This window comes from Psammomys obesus, unplaced genomic scaffold (assembly GCF_907164565.1).
Source record: "Psammomys obesus unplaced genomic scaffold, mPsaObe1.curated_primary_1811, whole genome shotgun sequence".
Classification (NCBI taxonomy): Eukaryota; Metazoa; Chordata; class Mammalia; order Rodentia; family Muridae; genus Psammomys; species Psammomys obesus.
The window spans coordinates 5,630,522-5,649,810 of record NW_026596125.1 but is presented as its reverse complement, the minus strand read 5'-3'; the positions used below and the strand labels follow the sequence as shown (position 1 = coordinate 5,649,810).

At 49.6% G+C, this 19,289-nt stretch overlaps 2 protein-coding genes across 14 annotated transcripts in view; both read left to right on the top strand.

Annotated features, from left to right (window-relative positions):
• The window catches only part of Kcnip2 (potassium voltage-gated channel interacting protein 2), a 30,970-nt gene extending 15,083 nt beyond the window's left edge, over positions 1-15,887 (top strand). For 3 of the 11 annotated variants that reach the window (XM_055630007.1, XM_055630006.1, XM_055630004.1), the window contains exons 2-8: positions 3,011-3,135; positions 3,478-3,547; positions 3,711-3,781; positions 3,906-4,013; positions 4,167-4,271; positions 4,401-4,463; positions 15,766-15,887. In XM_055630007.1, coding sequence (XP_055485982.1) covers positions 3,011-3,135; positions 3,478-3,547; positions 3,711-3,781; positions 3,906-4,013; positions 4,167-4,271; positions 4,401-4,463; positions 15,766-15,882 — 659 coding nt within the window. In that variant the 3' untranslated portion in view covers positions 15,883-15,887. Of the gene's footprint in view, positions 1-1,584; positions 1,681-2,421; positions 2,524-3,010; positions 3,136-3,477; positions 3,548-3,710; positions 3,782-3,905; positions 4,014-4,166; positions 4,272-4,400; positions 4,464-4,925; positions 6,428-15,765 lie in introns of those variants that run through there. The other 8 variants (XM_055630010.1, XM_055630009.1, XM_055630008.1 and 5 more) reach the window with 6 other exon arrangements.
• A 1,012-nt stretch (positions 15,888-16,899) lies between these two features.
• Positions 16,900-19,289, top strand: part of Oga (O-GlcNAcase) — a 35,845-nt gene continuing 33,455 nt past the window's right edge. For 2 of the 3 annotated variants that reach the window (XM_055630036.1, XM_055630038.1), the window contains exon 1: positions 16,900-17,494. In XM_055630036.1, coding sequence (XP_055486011.1) covers positions 17,296-17,494 — 199 coding nt within the window. In that variant the 5' untranslated portion in view covers positions 16,900-17,295. The remainder of the gene's footprint in view (positions 17,495-19,289) is intronic. The other variant, XM_055630037.1, reaches the window with a different exon arrangement.

Sequence of the window (19,289 nt, the reverse complement as noted above, 5' to 3'; positions counted from 1 at the left end):
GTCCACAGTGCAGGGCTTGGTCGCATCATCTGGGTACCAATAAGTCTTGGGTATTTCCTTCTCACTGTTACTTGTAGCACACATAGTATCTCCTGTGGGCACACTCTACTCAGTGCCCACAGGTTTTCCATAGTCCTGGCATCTCCGATGCAGCTTAGGCTTCACCTTCACAGGTTCATGTAATGTCCTCTCAAGGGCAAGTACTCTTTCACTGAGCTCTATCTTGAGTCCCACTGTCTGCATTTCTATTGGCATTCTTGTCTTCCACAGTCTCACCAAAATGACCCACTAAGCTTTACTTAGAGCGTTTTAGGCCTTCTCTATCCCATGGCTTCAAACTCTGTTTCTCTAATAAACCAGTTCTAAAAGCCTACAAATCAGTCAGGTTTATGACAGCAACAACCCCACTCCTGGTACCAGTTTTCTATATCAGTTACTTCTCAACTGTGATAAAAATAACTGGCAAAGGAAACATAAGGGTTTCTTTTGGGATCTTGTAGGTCTGTTCATTATGTCAGGAAACAGAGAAATTACTGGCACTCAGCCCACCTTCTCTTTTACCCACTTTTTATTCAATCTAGAACCTGCCCATGGGTGGTGACATTCACATTCAGGGTGGGCTTTTCCTCTTCATTTAAACATCTAGAGGTGTGTCTCTACATGGCTCTTTTTGTTGTTTTTATTTGTTGTTTGTTTTTTCAAGACAAGGTTTCTCTGTGGAACCCTAGCTATCTTGGAACTCACTCTGTAGACCAGGCTGGCCTTGAACTCACAGAGATCCACCTGCTTCTGCCTCCTGAGTGCTAGGATCAAAGGTATGCACCACCTGGCTTTCTAAATGGTTCTAAATCCAGTCAAGTTAACAATAGATATTAACCTTCACAGAGGTCTAGGTCATAATGTCATGAATATGTCATAAAAGCTTTGGTATATGTCTTGGATCCTAAATACATAGTATCATGATGTCTGAGGACCCTTGTGTGTTTTATGTGGTTTGATTATGCTGTGCATGAGTTGGTTTCTATGGGTCTCCAGATGTGTAATCATGTTTTACTTTGGTCATATTTGTGGATATTAGGGTATTAGGTAAAAGCTTATGTTCATATATGTGTTTGCAACATGCATGTTTAGGCCATCAAGTGTTACTGTCATTTCTATGTCACTTGTCATTTTAAATTGTTACTATACAGTATGCCTCTGTGTGTGGGTGAGTGTGAGTGTATGTGTGTGTGTGCATGTGTGTGCAAGTGAAAGAGAAAGAGACAGAGAGAGAGAGAGAGATAATCCCTTAGACATTACCCTGAGGAATGGGGTTAGCAGCAGACACTGAGGCTGCCTTGCTCTTGCCAGCCATTTCTCATTGTACATCGTGACCAAGCCTGGCCTCATTTGACTTTCCAAGCCTATCAGACCCAGTAGGCAACCTGGCCCCAGCTGTCCTGCCCATCTTCACAGTCCCATTCATTTCCTATTCCCACCCCAGCCAGCGTTGATTCGTGATTGGTGGGGAAGCAGACAGGAAAACAGAACGAAAGAGGCTCAGTGAGAGTTAATGTGCCTTCCTGGGGTCTTCTCTCTTCCCAGGCCACCCTCCAGGGCCCACTAAAAAAGCCCTGAAGCAGCGTTTCCTCAAGCTGCTGCCGTGCTGCGGGCCCCAGGCCCTGCCCTCAGTCAGTGAAAGCAAGTGACTCTCCTATGCTTCTGGGGGTGGGGGGCGTGTGTGTGTGTGTGTGTGTGTGTGTGTGTGTGTGTGTGTGAAGCGTGATGGGACTTAGGGTAGTGGCTGGGTCTGGATGTGAGGGTTGTGACTACAAACTGTGTGACTACAAACTGGGATGTATGGCCAGATCATGTGTGCCTGTAGGCTTCCTTGTTCTGCAAAATGGTGGACCAGGCCTAAAGCCTGGTCAGTGTGACTGTGATGGGTGGCTTAGCTGCTGAGGTTGGTCTGCGACTCTTTGGCCTCCCTACTCTTTTAGACCTTGGAATGTATGTCACCTGCACCCAACAGGGTGACAGGTGTAGAGATGGAACCTGCCTTCCCAGATGTCAGGACACTGAGGTGTTTCTTTCCCAGCCTGACCCTCAGCTGAGTGGCCACCAGTTGAGTGACCTCCTTTTGTCCACAGGCTCCATTTCTCCAGCTGAGCCTGGCCCACCTTCCAAAAGCATACTGAATTTTTGTAAGCCATAAAAAGCCAGTCTGTAGCTATTTGAGCACCTAAGATTGCTTCGCTCTGATGGTACCACCCCAGAGAGTTAATATGCGAAAAAGAAGGGGTTTGTTTGTGAAGAGTCCATTTCATCACCGATGTCTGTGCTCACTGTGCGTGTGCCTGTGTTGTGGGCCTGGGGTTGGTGTGTTGAAGCACTCAAGTCTGTGAAATTACCTGTGAGCGTGGGGTCAGGGAGTGTCTGCAGTTGGCCTGGTCTTCTGCCGCCTTCTTGGTGACAATTCGCTCCCTTCAGCATTAGCTGCCCCAGCCTCCCTCCGCCCCCACAGACCCCGTCCGCTGGACCCAGGTGACTCACTGTCCTGGTTGGGGCGGGATGGGGGTACTTGCCTGGGGTGGGACTGAGGGTGGAGTCAGGATTGGGGTCTGAATGAAGGTTGGCTGGAGCTGGGCGGGGCATGGCTCGGGCATGGCTGGGATGGGCGGGGCTTGATCTGGATGGGTTGGGGGTTGGCTGTGGGCTCTCCCAGGCTGGGGGGAGTTGGTCAAGAAAGGCTCCGACCCTCAGGCGTGCCTGGGCTCTACTCCATCCCCTTACCCAGAAGACACAGCAAGAGTCTGTCCACCACCAGGGCCAGTGCTGAGTCCAGACCTCTGGCCCTGGAGCTAGGCATAACCTTTTTTCCCTCCGTGTTCTCAGCTGAGTTTGGCAAGCTGTCCTCCTGTGTAGAAGGTGGGGCAGGGAGGAGGGGGATTCGTTAGTTATTTTGAAGATTACGCAAGTGATCTCAGGGGCCTGACCTGAGGCAAAGCTATCCACCTACCACTCCCCGCAGACAGCGTGGAGGATGAGTTTGAACTATCCACCGTGTGCCACCGGCCTGAGGGTCTGGAGCAGCTCCAGGAACAAACCAAGTTCACACGCAAAGAATTGCAGGTCCTGTACCGAGGCTTCAAGAACGTGAGTGGAGGGTGTAGCCAACTTGGCAAGGGCTGAATCTGAGAGGCCTGACTGACCTGGCGGAAGTATGGCCTGAGGAGGGAGATGGGGCCCATGGGGCCCGGCTTCTAGCCTGAGGTTCAGGGCTCTGGGGGTGGCAAGCTGGGCGCGTGATGGTTTAGTTCGTGTTTATTTGTACGGGGGTAGGGGGTGGGAAGGGGTGCAGAAGAAGTCTGCTTGCCAGAACTCTGGGGTAAGTTCCACAGAGGCAAGATGGTTTTTCCTCCTTCAGGGAGTCTCTGGGTGGTGAATGGAAAGGAAGTGGGGTTTGTACCTCTGCTCAGTCTAGTTGTCCCCACCCAGGAATGCCCCAGCGGAATTGTCAATGAGGAGAACTTCAAGCAGATTTATTCTCAGTTCTTTCCCCAAGGAGGTGAGTAGACAGACACCCAAGGGGTGACAGCTGTCTGTCCCTAGGCTGAGGTGGGAAGAAGGTTCTGGTGGTCTGGGAATGCAGAGAAAATGGGGGCTGGGAAAGCTGTGAAGAAGTGAGTAGTCTGCCTGAAGATGAAGTTCATGTCCCCCCTCATCCACAGACTCCAGCACTTACGCCACTTTTCTCTTCAATGCCTTTGACACCAACCACGATGGCTCTGTCAGTTTTGAGGTGAGCTAGGAGAGACGGTCCAACAAGCCTGTTTCCTGTGGCTCTGGGGTAGGTGCATGGGGTCAAGATTTCCATGCCAAACCCAGAGAATGTGTTGGCAAAGTTTCTTCCACCTCCTCTCCAGGACTTTGTGGCTGGTTTGTCCGTGATTCTTCGGGGGACAGTAGATGATAGGCTGAACTGGGCCTTCAATTTATATGACCTTAACAAGGATGGCTGTATCACAAAGGAGGTGCAGGGCCACTGGAGGGCACAGGGGATGGTGTGTGGGGTGCCGGGTGGGGATGGTGCAGATGGATCTGGGGTAAGGTCTGTCCTTGGCCCTGGAGCCCTAAGTTTGAAAGCTGGAGGCTCTTAGGAGAAACCCTCTCATTTGGCTTGGCAGGAGATGCTTGACATCATGAAATCCATCTATGACATGATGGGCAAGTACACATACCCTGCGCTGCGGGAGGAGGCCCCGAGGGAACATGTGGAGAGCTTCTTCCAGGTGCCTGGGTCTGGGTCGGCTGGGGCTCTGGAGTGGAGGGGAGACCAAGGCCCAACAGGGCACTCAGCTAAGGATCTCTCTCCCATCACCTCCCCACCTGGGTCTCCCTGCCTGACCCCCTTCTTGCAGAAGATGGACAGAAACAAGGATGGCGTGGTGACCATTGAGGAATTTATTGAGTCCTGTCAACAGGTATGGCCCCGCTCTCCACATTTCCCTGAACGCTAGGCCTAAGTCACCCCACCCCAATCCTGCTCTTTCACGACCGGGGAAGAGTAAGCCCCTCCCCCTCACATTCCCCGTAGGAACCTTCCTTCTTTTAAAAAAAAAAAAAAAAAAATGTTTATTTTTATTTTATGTGCATTGGTGTTTAACTGCATTATGTCTGTGAGAGGGTGTTGGATCCCTTGGAACAGGAATTACAGACAGTTGTGAGCTGCCATGTGGGTGCTGGGAATTGAACCCAGGTCTTCTGAAAGAGCAGCCAGTGCTGCTAACCACTGAGCCATCTCTCCAGCCCAGCACACTCCTTCTTAACCTCTGAATGTCCCCATCTTTGATTAAATGTCTTTCTCTGTGTCTCTGACAAGCTTTTTTCTCTCCCTCTCTCTTTCTCTTTCTCTCTCTTCCGGCTTTGTCACGCCATGACCACAGGACGAGAACATCATGAGGTCCATGCAACTCTTTGATAATGTCATCTAGTCCCCCAGAGAGAGGGGTTAGTGCGTCCTGGGGGTGACCATGCTCTAGTCCTAGTCCAGGTGAACCTAACCCCTCTCTCCTCAGGTCTGTCCTCATCCTGCCTTTACCCTGGAAGCTATAGAGATTCAAGGTCCTGGGGCTTCAGTGGTCCAGATCCCTGGAGCTAAATGGCAAGAGTAGGCAGAATATATCTGGGGTGGGGAGGGTTCCCAGCTCCCGGCAGCTCTTACCCCCTTCTCACCTGATACCCAGTGCTGAGGACACCCCTGCTCTAGGGACTGAGTGGTTCTCCACCCCCCAACCCCACTTTAGAAACGACACTAGACAGAATGTCCTCCTGCTATGGTGCTTTCCCCATCCCTCATCTCACAGTTTCCCTCTAAGACCCCCATCTCAGAGAACATGCCATGTCCATTTCCCTGGCTGGCTCTTCAGCCAGCCTTTGAGGGCCCTGGGAAGGGGGAGGAACATGACAGGAAAGCAGAAAAATCTTGGCCCTGCCTGAGCCAGTAGTTAGGTCCTAGGAATTGGCTAAAGTGGGAAACCGAAAGCCTGGGCAGATTATGAGTCCAGGTGGGGCTGTCATTGCCAGGTTCCATGGGTCTGCTTTCCCGGGCCAGCAGAATATGAGCTTCCAGACTTTCCAGAAGGCCTTATGTCCTTAGCAATGTCCCAGAAACTTACCATGCACTTCTCAGTGTCTTAGGAGAGACTAGGATCCAGATGTCTGTTTCATTCTGAGTCCTCTCCCACCTCCTTGCTTGTGTGGCTGGGGGAGGATGAGTGGGAGGTTTCCTGGATGATGCCTGTCAAAGTCCCATGCTACCTTCTGGCCTCTCACCTTCTGATGGCTGTGACTTCAGTTTCTGTTCTCCATGACCTCTGAATGTAAAGGTCATGGAGTGAGTCAGGGATTTTCCCCCAACTTGAGTCTTACCACTCGTCCTAGTGGCTGCCTTAGGGGAATGGGAGGGGGAAGAAGGCCACTACATCTGAACCCAGTGTGGGGGCATTCATTAGAATCTTTGCCCAGCTCCCCATAATGCCCTAGGATTCCCTGGGGTCCCTTCTCCCTTTGTTTAGTCTACCCAGAGATGCCCCTGAGCTCACCTAGAGGGCAGGGACCTAGGATCCAGGTCCAACCTTACTGTCAGCACCCTGAGATGCTGCTGTCCCCCTCTTACTATACCTGCTTGTCTCGTTCAGCTCGCCTTCCCAGTCAGCTAGGGTCTGAGGGGAAGGCCCCACAGAGCCCCCATCCCGTCAGACATTGTTGACTGCTTTGCATTTTGGGCTCTTCTACATATTTTGTAAAGTAAAAAGACACCAGATCCAATAAAGCACACGGCTATGCACAGCCTGCTGTCTCGGCTTCTCTGTCCCCCCACCCTACAAACACCCCTTGATCCGACGACGTGCCTATAGCCCTTTAAACCACCAGGAGGGTGCTTGGCACACAACCAAGACTCAGGCTGGAAATCCATCTGACCCTAGTCCCTACATGTCTTTCGCGCCTCCCTTGACCTGAGTGGACACAGGCAGAGATGGGATGTCGTCTGAAGACTATGTGCCAAGCAAGCTGTCTTTTTTTTTTTTTTTTTTGCCATAAATTTTTTTTATTCCTGGTCTGGAAAATAGAAATTTTACCATTCCAATTCAACATGAATGTGAATTTGGAGAACTGAAGCAGATTCATACATATGAATATCTATGCAAATAAATGTATATAATGCCTATATACATCTACATATTTCCAGATGTTAGCTTCACTGATGTTTAAACCTTTTGTTCTTGCGTTCTCTCTCTCCTTTTGCAAAAATGTCTCCTGGCCAAAGGTGACCTTCAACTCTTCCTGTTTGTACCTCCCAAATGTTGGGATGACTGGCATGGGATGACTGGCAGGTGCCGCCACATGGGACCAAGGTCCTACCTCATGTGAGCTGCCAGAGCTCCTCACTCCTGCTTTGCTAAATGTCTCTACAAATCATCAGATGCATTTCTATGCTTTCACTGTTGCCTCACTAATTGGTTAATGTTGTTTGGATTGCTTCCATTCCTCTGTTTTGACACTGGTGCGACTGGCCAAACTATCAGGGAAAGACTTGAAGCTGTGGTCTGTGTGTCAGCCATTGCCTATTTTTGTTTGTTTGTTTTCAAGGCAGGGTTTCTCTATGTAGGCTTGGACTTCCCTAGACTCACTTTGTAGACTAGGCTGGCCTTGAACTCACAGCAATCTGCCTGCTTCTGCCTCCCTGAGTGCTGGGATCAAAGGCATGTGCTACCACCCGTGGCTTTGCCTGTTTTTTGTTTTTCATCAGTATTTGCAACCTCACACACACCCTGCAGCTCTACATGCAGTCTTTTTCTGCAGTCTATTGCAGCTTCTAGTGCTGTCACATTCATTTTGGACTTCCTGTGGCCCATGAGCTTGGGGTCAGATGTGAACTGTGAGGCAGCTTTGGAGATTCTGATTTTTATTTTTAATTATTTTATGTCTTAGGGTTTCTATTGCTGCAATGAAACACTGTGACCAAAAAGCAATTTGGGGAGGAAAAGATTTATTTGGCTTTCACTTCCAGATCACAGACCATCATTGAAGGAAGTCAGGACAGGAATTTAAGCAGGGCAGGAACCTGGAGGCAGGAGCTGATACAGAGGCCACAGAGGGATGCTGCTTACTGGCTTGCTCCTCATAGCTTTGCTCAGACTGTTTTTCCTATAGAACCAAAGACCACCAGCCGTGGGATGGCACCGCCCACATCAATCACTGATTAAGAAAATGTCCTACAGCCAGATCTTATGGAGGCATTTCCTCAGTTGAGGGTTCCCCCCTTTCAGATAACTCTAGCTTATGTTGACTTGATATGAAACTAGGCAGCACGGCATGTACAGATGTTTTGTATACACATATGCCTGTGCTCCATGCAAGTGTCCGATGCCTGAGAAGACCAGACGAGAGCACTGGACCCTTAAGAACTGGAGTGACTGTGAGTTGTGAGCCACCCTATGGGTGCTGGGAGTCAGACCCTGGTCCACTGAAGAGTAGCAAGTGCTCTTAGTTGCTGAACAACGTCTCCAGCCTCAAATTTCTAATTTGGAGTAGAATCCCACGTGGGGTGGATGCCAGTTTGGTCTTTGTTTCTGAGCTGTGCTCCACTGGAAGGTGTGTTGGATGTTTCAGGATGGGAGTTGTTTTGTAGATATTTCTGTTTCATTAGTTCTTTCAAACGTAGTATCCCTGGTATGCTCAGGGAGTGATTCTGTTTTGCTGCTTTTTTCCCATGATGATTAATGGCCACTGAAACTCAATGGCTTATGGCATAGGCCACTTTCCAAGTTACTTTTGCAGTGACTGCTGCCTGAGCTCCGTAGATGAGCAGTTTTCTTAGATCCAAGCCCAAGGATCCAGAAACTGCCATCACTCCCACCTGGAAAAGTAAACATTTTTTTCTTAGCATTTTGTTGTTGTTAACATGCAAAATAATGGGGTTTTCTATGGTACTTTCTTTCCTTTTTGTGTGTTTTTGTGTGAGTTGTGCGTGCTCCTGCATGTACCTACGGAGGCCAGAGGTAAATGTTTGAATGTCTTCCTCTGGCCAATTTTTTGAGACAGGGTCTCTCACTGAAAATTCAGCTCACCTGTATTCAGTTAGACGAGGCTGGCTCAACAGTTCCCAGGGACCCCCCTGTCTTCACCTGCCCCGTGCTGGACTTACAGCATTTGCTTCCTAACCCAGCTCTCATTGGGTGCTGGAGGTCAAACTCAGTGGCCAGTCCTTTGCCAACCCTGATTTTCCTAAGTCTGCGTCATTGTACCTTGCTCATGCACATCCTCTCAGCTACCTTCCCTCATCCACCTTGCTGGTCTCCCTCTTTCCATCCCAGTAGTCTGCCTTTTGCTTTGCTTTGCTTTGTGTGTGTGTGTGTGTGTGTGTGTGTGTGTGTATAAAACTCTAGATTCTGCATATAAGAGGGAATGTACACTTGTTTTTCCCTCTTCCCCCTTTCTTTACGTCCAGATGGCAGTTTCTCTTCTTTTTTTGGAACATTGTTTTTTGAGGCAGGGTGTTGTGTAGCCAGGCTGGCCTCAAACTCACTCTGTAGCTGGCCATGATCTTGAACTCCGGATCTTAAGTCTCCAGTCCTCTCAGAGCTGGGGTCACAGGCACGTGGCAACATTGTTTCATTGTTTTATGACTGAGTGAACACCGTGCGGCAGCCTGGATAATGGGCAGCTGCTGTGGAAGGACCCTGTCCACACGCAAATGACAAGGCTGTTTATGCCCCTGGAAAGAGCTTTTCAGATTCTTTTCTTTTGGCCACACGCACGCTTACAGAAACACCTCTGAGACCTTTCCCCGCCGAATGCTCACCATCCCTTGAAAGATCCCCGGAGGGTATCTTCCGTCAGAGAGACCCCCTCCCAAAGAACAACGAGTCCATTCGGATGCAAACAGCAAGAGGCTTTTATTTTGATTCACGAGTACTCGGGCAGCAAGGTCACTCAGGAGGACCTTGCGCGCCTGCTAGATGGGAAGCTGGGGTTTTTATAGGGTTTTAGAGGCAGAAGCACTGGTACAGAAGCGAGAGGGCATGGTTACAGGGGGCTGATTGGTACGTTTACACGAGACCACAATTTGCGTCAAAGTTTGGCAGGGGCACCAAGATTCCAGGAACTGGGTGGTCAAGGGGGGTAGGATGACCCCTTGACGTGGCCCGCCACCTGTTATTTTGTTTTTCCCTATCTTAGCTGAAACAGTCTCACAGATATCTATGAGAGTGATTAACACAAACTGTTTTTAGTATGACTGTGGCAGCCTGACCACAGATATCCCAAGTGGGTGACACAGCTAGGATTTTTCAGTAATTTTCCAGTTTCTCATCTGGCCTTCAGAGTTTTACAAAACAGTGGTGTCTCACAAAATGGCATTAGCTATGTTTAACTTAGGGTGAGGCTGGGGTCTTTCACCCTGTCTGTGGTCATCTCAGTCCAAGTCTCCGCAGAGGCAAGCTATCTTTTTGTTTGTTTGTTTAAGATCTGTCTGTCTGTCTACATATCATTCTGCTTGCATGTGTGCCTGCATGCCAGAAGAGGGTGCAGGATCTCATCATAGATGGTTATAAGCCACCATGTAGTTGCTGGGAACTGAACTCAGGACCTTTGGAAGAAGAGCTAGTGATCTTAACCTCTGACCCATCTCTTCAGCCCCTCCTCCCCCTTTTTTCTTAAATGTCTGAGACAGGATCAAACTAGCTAGTCTCAAACTCCTTTTGTAACCAAGGATGACTTGAACTCCTGACCCTCTTACCAGTGCCTTCCAAATGCTGGGATTACAGGCATGTTCCACCATGCCCAGCTTTGGCAAACGTGCTTAAATTTTGAATTAAGACTTTCTGATTTAAAGAATTAGTTACTCCGAGAATGCTGTCTTTTGAGAAGTCCTCCCTCCTTCCCTGCCTTACATGAAGCAGATTTGGGGTTTATTTCAGAGAGAGTTCAGGGCCAGTGAGCTGGATCAGCATGTAGAGAGGCTTGCTGCCAGCCTGGTGACTTCAGTTTCATCCCTGGGATCTACATGGTAAAAAGAGAGACCCAACTTCCACAGGTTGGCCTCTGACCTGTATCCACACACAGCACATTCATACCCATCCACATCCCAAATAAGTTTTTTTAAGAGGGGTATTTAACATAGATTTGAGCATGTAGTTAAGAGAGAGAGAAGAAAAAGAATACATACCTAAGAGCATGAGTATGGGTTTCTGAAGAGTCTTTGCATTCTCTTTGGTTTCTAATAAAGGTTCCTTTGTGTAAACTCCACAACTTTGCCTGTACGTATGTATCAGTAGTGCAAGGGTGTTTATAGTGAAAAATAGGATAATGACATGATGCAGCTTGGAAAAAGACACATATGTACACTGGAAGGATATGCCTTAAGATCATCTTCCCTGGGGCTGGAGAGATGGCTCAGCAGGTAAAATGCTTGCCTTCAAGCCTGATGACCTGAGTTCACTTCCTTGGGCCCCAAAAGTTACCCTCTGATCTTCACATGCTCATCATGTCATGAATTCACAAATGGTATGTATCTGGCACACGTAACAAATGTGATTTAAAAAATTCTGCCAGAAGGTGGTGGCGCACCCCTTTATTCCTGGCTCTTGGGAGGCAGAAGTAGGAGGATCTCTGTGAGTTGGAGGCCAGTTTGGTCTACAGAGTGAGTTCTAGGACAGCTAAGGCTACACAGAGAAAAACTCAGTCAGGAAAAACCAAAACACAAAACAAAACAAAAAAAGCTTCCACCAAATGTACATCAGTACTGCCTTTAAGTAAGTCATGGTGGGATCAAATGGAGCGACTCAGTGCATGACACCTGAGGCGAGGACAGGTTTCCTGAAGGCTTTCATTCTAGTCTACACTCCTGGGCTGGGTCTGGTGAGCTTGAGGTTCCTCCCACCCATTATGTGCTGACTCATCCAAAGGAGGAAGTCAGGCCTTCTCCCTTCCTACACACACTGGCAAGGTCAAGGGATAGGCTGGTTACATAGAAGCCAAACTTCCTTTTGGGCTAGATTAAAGTACTGGCATGTTCAAGGCCCTGGGGTCAGTCTCCAACATCCTGGAAAACATGGTGTAACTTCCAGAGTTGTCTTCTTGTTTGTGTTTCCTGCATATCTTATCTGAGAACCCTGTTCCTTTACATTAGATTTTCGGGTTTCAAATTAAAGATCTGATCAAAACTGCGGGCCCAATGTCCACAGGTGTGGGGTTGGAGGCTGATGATCAATTTCCAAGTTTTTTTGTTTGTTCTGGCTTTCACTGTTTTGTTTTGGGAGGTTGCCGGGCCTGAAACCCAGGGTCTGGCATATATACTGTACAAGCACTGTACCACCAAGCTGTCACCCCAGCCCAAGCTCACAGACTTTGGATCCCTGAAGTTCAGTTACAGATCCTGAGTGAGGAACTTGTTACCTAGTTTCTGGGGTACCACCAAATTTCTCACCCTGCCCCCATGGTGCTGCTGGTGGTGTTGGCTGGAATCCTTCCTGGGGAACTCCAGTTCCTCTTTGGGAGTTCTAAGTCTCATCGTTAAAGGAAGTTAGAAACAGATTCAGAAGGAAGTGCAGACAGACCCTTTCATTAGAATCTGGGAGAAAAACAGGGTAAACTAGCTATAAATCTTCCGTTGCCAGGAGGAGGGTGGTGGAGAGGAGGAAGAAAGTTCTGAGTTAGCATCAGCAACAATGGTGGTCTGCAAACTGTAGAAAGCAGGAGGGGGTCTTCCAAGAAAAACAGAAAGCCCAGAGTATCCAGGCAACCATGCTTACAGTTTGGTTTTTGGTTTTTCCAGACAGGGTTTCTCTGTGTAGCCCTGGCTGTCCTGGAACTAGCTCCGTAGACCACGGCTAGCCTCGAACTTGAGATCCGCCTGCCTCTGCCTCCTGAGTGCTGGGATTACAGGCGTGTGCCACTGCTGCCCAGCTCCCTCCCATTTTTTAAAAAAGGCTTATTATTATATGTATTTTTATGTACACAATGTTCTGTCTGCATGTACACCTGCAGGCCAGAAGAGGGCACCAGATCTCATTACAGATGGTTGTGGGCCACCATGTGGTTGCTGGGAATTGAACTCAGGACCTCTAGAAGAACAGACCTCTGAGCCATCTCTCGAGCCCTCCTTCTCATTTTCTTATGTCTTCAGGTTTCCTCAGGGCTGGTCCTGGTCAGGTTATTGTTAGGCCCAATCAGATCTCCCTTCTTTCTTTCTTCTTTGGCTTAATTTTAAGCTCTAGGGCCATTTTATTAGTTTAAAAAAAAAAAAGAAGAAGAAACCAGGGCAGGCAGGTTGTAAATCTCTGCAGCTACTGGGAGGAAGGAGAGTGGGAATAAGAAAAGCAAAAGTCATAGCTTTTTTTGAGCTAAGGTCCTAGAAAGCTATCAGGCTCAGAAGTGGAGTTTGGCAATGATGCTGGTTGCACAGGAGGGAGGGAGGAAGGTTTCAGAGAAAGAGGAACAAAGCCTAGAGTGTCAGGCATGCTTAGGATTGGGCTGGTATCTGAAGGAGAGAGAAATAGAAAAGTTATGATTAGCTTCCAGCTGGATTAATTCTTGAGGGAGGAGACAACAGTATGCAATGTTCTAGTTCTTGAGGCTGAGTGGAATGGAATGTTCCACCCAAGGCCAGAGGCAGAACTTAAAGTCTTGACCTGGAGAAAGCAGCTGTCCCTAAAAGGGCTTCTACAAAGTCCTGATACCTCTGCTTTTACACACACACACACACACACACACACACACACACACACACACAATGTCATGTGTGGAGGTCAGAGGACAACTTTCCAGGACTCAGTTCTCTCCTTTTACGCCCTGAGCCATCTTACCTGCCCTGGTGTTTTGACTCTTAAGGAGAGGCAGTTGTGACACATTCAGTTCTAGTGTTACCAGGGAAACAGGGGGTGGGGTCCAAAGCTGATGATGAGGGACTGCCCATTCTCAGTGTCTACCTAACAGAATCAGTCTCTTTCTGGAGCCTAGGCTAACCAGGGCTCAGGATCCTCTTTCAACTGCTTCCCCAGTTGCTGGGGTTCTAGGTGTAAGCTATCAGGCCCAGACTTCAGTTTTCCCTTCTTCAGCTGAGGAAGTGGTCTAGCTGAAGGCTATCTAGGAAGTTTGTAGCACAAAGTTAGTCTAGATTCAGTCCAGGGTGGCCTTAGTGTTAAGGTTTGTGTGTGGCTTGGTGTAGTGACAGCTGCTCAGAACCCTGGTACTCAGGAGGCAGAGGCTGAGGCATCTACACAATGAGTTTGAGGACACCCAGGGCTACATCGTGAGACCTTGTCTCACAAAAACAGATAGGACTGGGGATATTGCTCATTTGGTAGTGCTCGCCTCTCAAGCTTGAGATCTGAACTTGACTCCAGTTTTAGAAGGCAGGTGTGTGGGGGAGCTGAGTATGGTGGCACATGTTTGTAATCCCAGGGCTGGGGAGGTAGAGACAGGTGGACCCCTGGAGTTCATTGGTTGGCCAGCTTAGCCTACTTGGTGAGTTCCAGGCCTGTGAGAAATTGGAGAGAGAATGAGAACACAGCCAGTGGATGGGTGCCATAATTTAAGCAAGGTGACACTGTGGGGCTCTGCTGCTCTGCGCTATTCCTTCATGGTACTTATCTGTTTGTAATCATGCATGTATTCAGTAATTGTCTATTTTCTCCATTACACACAAGCTCTTTTGGGCTCCCTGGACTAAGTGTAACCACCCAAATCCCAGTCCCACGAGTCTGCCATTTGTAATAAACGACCGTATCATTGGGTGAATGAACATGCACACACCTGGGTCATGTGTAGAGCCAAACTCTAGATTTTAGGGTACATCCAAGGATGGGGGAAGCTGAAGTCTGAAACACACAAGTGCTAGTGAGCTGCAAAGTGTCCCATAGCCAGAGCACACAGGGACCATCTAGAAAAAGCATGGAGGTAAAGGAGTTAGGCCCTGAGATGGAGAAGAAAGGCATGACCTAAGCTCCATTTATAAAAATATTTGTGTATGTGTGGGTGTTTTGCCTACATAAATGTCTGTGTACCATGTGTACGTTTAGTGACTGTGGACGATAGAAGAGGCCATTGGATCCCCTGGAACTGGAGTTACGGAGTTAAGCCACCATGTGGGTGCTGGGAATTGAACCTGGGTCCTCTGCAAGAGTAGCAGGTGCTCTAAACCACTCAGCCATCTCTCCAGCCCCACCAGCTCCACTTTTAATGTTAAGTTGGATCATTCCAGGTCTTCATGAAAAGTGTGGCGTACACTATTGCCTCCAGAGGTGCTGGGGCTGAAGAGCAAAGTTCTGCTTACATATATTCAGGAGCCTCTGCTTAAAGACAGTGCCTAGAGCCAGAGGAAGAGGCTCTGGCATAAGCTTTAGTGCCCTGGATCGAGAATTCAAGTAGAGAAGGAAGGGGACTCCCAGTCTTTCTCCCTCAGCCTGGGTGTTGATTGCGTGTGTGCCGCCATCCCTCGTGCTGGCATCCACCTAACAGTCATCCTATGACTATTCCCTTCTTACTGTAGTTATCACACATCACATTACCAGGTTTCCAAAACCCATCTGAGTTCCCATGCTCTAGATTTTATTTTTAATTGTGTGTATCGTGCAGGTGCTGGGTTCTGAGCTGCCCAGTGCTGGGAACTGAAATCAGATCCTCTTGAGCCACTTCTCCAAACCCTGGGCTGAACAAATGTCTTTTATTATCTGTTTCTGTAGCTAAAATATAATCTATGAAAGCAAGAACCTACATGAAACTCACTCCACAAACATTTGTCATAGGCTTTCTAAGTATTTGTACTTTTTTAGAAAAACATTGTTTATGTGGATGGGTGTTTTGCCACACACGTATGTCTTTGCAGTACTGTGTGCGGTGCCCAGGAAAGCTAGAAGAGGGCATCAGACACTGCCACCAAGAACCTAAGTTACAGGTGACAGAGACCCACCGTGTGGGTGCTTAGATCAAACCCGGTTCTGTGAACAGCACCAGCGATCTCAGCTGCAGAGCCATTCCTTCAGCCCCCACAGGTACCTCTTGTAGGTGATAGGGCAGGGGACAGGGGTAAGCGTTGGATGGTATGAAAAATGTAGACCATCTGAGTGGTAAGAATCACACCCTAAGTTGGGCTGTGGTGGCACTTGCCTTAAATCCCGCGCACGCGCGCACACACACACACACACACACACACACAAAATCTGGCAATGGCTCAGTGGGAAAGGTGCTTGCCCAGCCTGACAACCTGCCTTTGCTCCCCAGGATCCACCAGGGGAAGGAGAGGACCCACTTCCACAAGTTGTCCTTCGACTGCCACATGGGCAAGGGAATGTGAATCCACCCGAAATACAAATAAAAACCCCTGGAGCGCTTGTCTAGCATGTGCGAGGCCCTGGGTTGGGTACCCTGCGCTGAATAAACCTAGCATGGTATTTCATGCCTGTAATGCACACCCCCTCAGCGTTACTGAAGCTACGTGTTGGCCTACCACGTTGAAGTATAAAATAAACTACTTTCTCAATGTTGAAAATGAGAGACTTGTTACCAAACTGAGACAGATCTCCCATAGAGGCAGGCTTTCCCAGGAAATGCTGACGCGGAGGCCAAAAGGATCATGTCCCTTACACCCACTACAGATTCCCCATCGCCACAACAAACGCGCCTTCCACTCTCTTCTACCTTTACTAGCCTTTTGTTTTCCGTGTCCATTCCTAACGGCCTCTCCCCAAACGGGGAGCTATCTCCTGTGATCCCCAAACAAACGAAGGGGTATGCCAAGCAGAAACGTATGTACTAGCATGTTTTAACCGCATTATGAGGTCATAATGGTCCCCCAGCCCAGGATGAGGCCAACTCAATAAATAGTTGCCTGCACGCTTTAAAGCGGGGTTAACTCCGAAGGAGGAGTGGAAGAAAATGACTCAAGTGGTGAGCTGAGCTCCTAGGCATGGTGTCTTCACAGAACCGAACGTGGGTCAGGCATCCGCGATGAGCCAAACTATTACAAGTATCTCCAAAGTAGGTCAGTGCTTCCTACCACTTTAAGGGCCCGAGGCTTCGTCTCGGCGCCTGCGCACTGAGGAGTAAACGCCTCCTTTCCGCCCTCTCCCCCGCTTTCCTCCCAAGCTCCCCCGCCGGCCGCGTTCTCCCATGCTCCCTTCCTCCGGGTGGGGTAATGGTCCGTCCCAGAGTGTGGCGCTCATCCCGGAGGGTGGCAAGCCAGCATGGTACGTCCCACGGCCGCACACCGCCCCGGTTCTCCCGGCTGCCTTGCTGCTGCCTCCCCCGAGCAAACAGAGCGTAGTGGGCTGAACCCGGAGGAGGCGGGGGAGCCGGGCCGGGGACCGGTCTGAGCCGGTCTGCGGCGCAGGCGCAGTGCGGATAAACAGGAAGCGGGCGGCCGGGGCAGCGGCGGAGGCAGCGCAGGGACTCCAGTGGGGCGTCTAGCCGGGGGGACAGGGCTGTTGGGGGACGGCGGCCGCCGAGGACGAGCGAAGGCGCCTCGGTCCTCCTCCCCTGAACACGGGGCGGCGGCCTCGCCCTCCGCTCAGGCCCCCGGCTCTCCGCCCGGGCGGAGGCCGCGGCTGACAAAGGGCTCGAGCCGGTGCCGCCGCCCTTCTCATCCGGGCACTGCGGGCCCCCGCCGCGAGGAAGGGGGAAGGGCGGAGGGGGAGGGGAAGGAGCCCGGGAGGCGCGCGTTCGGAGCCGCGGCCCTTTGCAGGGCTCCGGGCCTGTGGCCCAACGGACCGAGGCCGAAGAGGCGCGGCGGCGGCGGCGGCCGGCGGCAGGAGGATGGTGCAGAAGGAGAGCCAGGCGGCGCTGGAGGAGCGGGAGAGCGAGCGCAGCGCCAATCCTGCCGCCGCCTCGGGGGCTTCGTTGGAGCCGCCGGCAGCTCCGGCCCCCGGAGAAGACAACCCATCCGGAGCCGGGGCGGCGGCTGTGGCCGGGGCGGCCGGAGGGGCCCGCAGGTTCCTGTGCGGCGTGGTGGAAGGTGAGTTCGCCTTCCAGCCTCGCCCCGGGGCTCAGCACCTGTCCCCGGGAGGGGCGTGTTTGCGGGTCTCCAGCCCTCCCCGCCCCCAGTAGGACGGGAGGTGTCCTTGCCAACAAGGGTTTGGGGCCAGGCGAGGGGTGACGGCGCCCACACGTCGTTTCTCCGGTCTTTAACGGCGTCCGATTCTCTTGGCTATTCAGGAGCGTGACCCCACCCTCCTTTGGCTTGGAGCCTGGGGGACTGTTGGAGGAGGCGGCAGTGGCAAGGAGCCTGTTGTCAGGCTCTGTATTTCACTTCTCTGTACCTTGGGATCTTAGTCCCCAGGGTTGCTTGCTTTCAAATTTGTGCAGCGCTCCCCGTCCCCACCCATGAAGGGGGAAAAAATTAGCCCACTCAGGCACCTTTTACAAGTGAAGGGGAGCGCAGTCAGCGTAGAGCATTGCAAAATCAGGCTTAGGATTTTTTGTTGCTGTTGTTGGCCTGCAGCCCCCTCCACCCCTACCCCGAGGACTCATTTGCAGCCGAGAAAAGTGTCATCTTTACCAGTTGTTTTTGACTTGGGTGGGGTGTGTGTGTGTGTGTGAAAATTGGAGTATAACGTTTTCGAAGCATCTGTGATGTGGAGTTAGAACAGTGAAAGGTTTAATTTTATTTACACTTGAAAGGAAGGAGTTACGTTTTGGTAATGAGGGAAGATTGCCAGAAGATCTTAATGTCAGTTTCTGAATAAGAATGGGCAGGTACTGAACTCAAGGAAGCACATTACCTTAATAATTCCTTAAGTACACCGTAATTTGAGGGTGTTTTTTGTTTTTGTTTTTTTTTTTTTGGCAAGTCAAAAAAAAAAAAAAAATCCAAGGTTTTCTAATTGCCTTTTTTTTGTTTTTTTATTTAAATTCTCTCATTTGTGGAGAATATGAAAACTAATACTCAAACCAAAAAGGCTAAAAAGGATTCACTTCGTTGAGAGCATCAGTTTTTCCAGTGTCATTGAAAGATAAAAGCTAGAAGCTAGTTGATACGGTGATTTAGATGAAGGTTGATTGCAAGGGGAGAGCATTGTGAACGCTTTGTTTTGTAGATGGGTAGAACGTTTTTAGGAAAAAAGGGGGATTTTTCTTTTTAAAGACAGCACAACAGTTTTATTTCTGACAAAAACCCTAAGTACAAACAGGTTATACAAATTGTTAAGATCTGCATGAGTTTCTGTAGTTAGTCTCAACAATCTTCTGTCAATGAGACAAAGATGTAAGTCCTGTTTGCAGACAGGGTCTCCTGTAGCCTAGGTCCACCAGGTTGTGGCTGAAGCCCAGAATGACCTTGACCTTGGATTTTTGTCTGCAATCTCGAGTTGGTAGGTTCAGAGAAGAGATGGAGAGGGTTGAGGCAGCTCCGGCTACAAACGAGTATCTTGTTTCTGAAACAACAAGAAAGTGGAAATCTGCAATGGGAGTTAGGTTAGATGGAATGTGAGGCTGGAGTGGTGGTGTGTTATCAGAAGAAAGGGAACAGATTGCTTTCTCTTGAGTAGTACTGAAAGCGAGTCTTCCTTAAAGTGTGTTAAGATAGAGCTGGCCCTGCACTGTAGTTTAGTACACTTGTAATCCCAGAACTCTGGAGGCAGAGGCAGGCAGGTCTCGAATTCCAGGCCAGCCTGGTCTACAGAGTGAACTCCAGGACAGCCAAGGCAACACAGAAACCCTGACTCAAAAAAACATGACAAAATCCATCCAAGATAAAAGAAATAAATGGTGCTGCTACAGTTTAATGATGCTTAATTGTGTAATTCTTTTGG